Source organism: Semicossyphus pulcher, unplaced genomic scaffold, assembly GCF_022749685.1.
Source record: "Semicossyphus pulcher isolate SPU_LCO1_2020_fin unplaced genomic scaffold, fSemPul1.0.p SCAF_17, whole genome shotgun sequence".
Taxonomy (NCBI): domain Eukaryota; kingdom Metazoa; phylum Chordata; class Actinopteri; order Labriformes; family Labridae; genus Semicossyphus; species Semicossyphus pulcher.
In genome coordinates this window covers 2861275-2863049 of record NW_027211681.1, presented here as the reverse complement: position 1 = coordinate 2863049, position 1775 = coordinate 2861275, and the positions used below count along the sequence as shown (strand labels likewise).

General features: G+C 47.4%; 1 protein-coding gene across 1 annotated transcript; it reads right to left on the bottom strand.

Moving 5' to 3' along the window:
* nanos3 (nanos homolog 3) lies at positions 1-687 on the bottom strand. The gene has a single exon (XM_069665645.1). It carries the CDS (start codon positions 685-687, stop codon positions 1-3), a length of 687 nt encoding a protein of 228 aa, XP_069521746.1.
* Positions 688-1775: the final 1088 nt, after the last annotated feature.

Genomic DNA, 1775 nt, shown 5'->3' with positions numbered 1-1775 from the left:
TCAGCGCCTGGGCTTTGTGTACACGGAGCTGTACGCGCTGTCCACCTTCGGGCAGAAGCGCTTGGTGTGAGCTTTGGCCCCTGTGGCTCCGCAGAGAGGACACACATACTGGCGCAGGTAGGGACACAAAACCTCTCCGGCCTGGCTCTTTAGCCAGTGCGATCCGTACACCAACTCGGACTCCCCGTTGTGCTTGCAAAAACTGCAGAACATGCGCTCAGGAGGTGGAGGTACCGCTGGCGGATCCGGTGTTTTGAAACGAGCGGTCTTCTTGCGGTCTTTTGGCCCCCGGCAGACCGTCTCTCTTCGCACCAGATTCAAATCAACCGTGTTTGCTGCAACTGCACGAAAGGAGTCTGAATTGTACCACAGATCATCAGGTGGACGCTTATGAGTTGAACAGTCTGGCGGTGTAGGTTCACACGCTGGGACACATTCTGCGCCGAGGACGCAACTTTGGCAATTTGCGTTAATGCGCACAGACTCTAGCGCATCACACAGACCATCCGTTTCTGAGAGAGGAGCTCTGGAGGTTGGCAGCGATGGCCCAGCGGCGCTGTCATGGCCCAGGATCTCTCTCATTGTGTCCGACAGTCCTATGTAGTCTCTCCACGGTTGGAAACTTTTGCCGTCTGACTCCATGTAGCGCGGCAGGTGATGAAAGAGTCCCCAAACCATGCCGTTCATTCTTGATCTTTCTCTGCTGAATGTTTTCGTCCTGTTTGCCACGCTCCCCCACACTATTTCAGTTGTTGACTTTCTAAAAACGACACAAAGAACAGCAGAAACACGGCGATGAGCGCCCGTAACACAGTTTTGATTGGTAATTGAGTACAAGTGGTGATAAGAGACACACGCCTCCGCGGGCCATTGACCAATCACAAGAGCGCATGCACTGCGCATGCAGGTCAGTTACCTTCTCAATTTCCTCCAATCAAAGAAGTTTAGTGATGCCTTTCTCCCACCTCCTGCACCTCCAGCACAATCCCATGCCAAGTTTTGTTATGGAGAAAAGCACAGTTTAAAGCATTTCAAGTTTCTGTTTCTAATGAAATCTCTGATCAATAAGGTGTTTGGGTATGGTTAGATTGACCGAATGGTTTATGTGCATGGAAATTATGTGAATCATTATGGCCCTGCCAGTCAGAAGATTGCAGCCCAGCTGTTGGCACTTGTGAACAGTTGCAGCACAATTTGGACCGACATGTTAGAAAGTGATCAAAATAACAAATGAAATATCTTTGAAATATCTTTTCACACATTGTTCATCTCTTCTGGACGGTTCAGAGAATTAGAGAATCAACACTGAGAAACACTAAAGTTGTTCTGGCAGCTCATGTTGGATCAATGCCTTTCTTTGACACTGCATGTTTCCTTTGTCACACATCTGTACATTATGCTCAAGTAGAACAATGCAAATAGGCCTATCTGTATGTCCTGTCCCTTAGTTTTTCTTAGAGAGCACAGTTTAGCTTGTGCAGATGATCTGCCAGAGCTGAGACCCTGCCTCGAGTGTGAGGATGCCCTGCACAGATTTGAATAACACAGTTGCTTTAAATGTACAAAGGGTATGTCATCCTTTTCATCTTTCAAATGCAATGTGATTCCACCTGCCGGTTCAATTTTGTATTTGGATGTGCAATGTTGCCTTATGCACCCTAATGGAACTGGGCCTGCCTATATCATATTTCCTCTTCTAAGAAAGATTAAAGGAAAATTCTGTGCAAAAATACATACACCTAGGATGGCTAGAGAAGCAGAAACATGCCTGAACA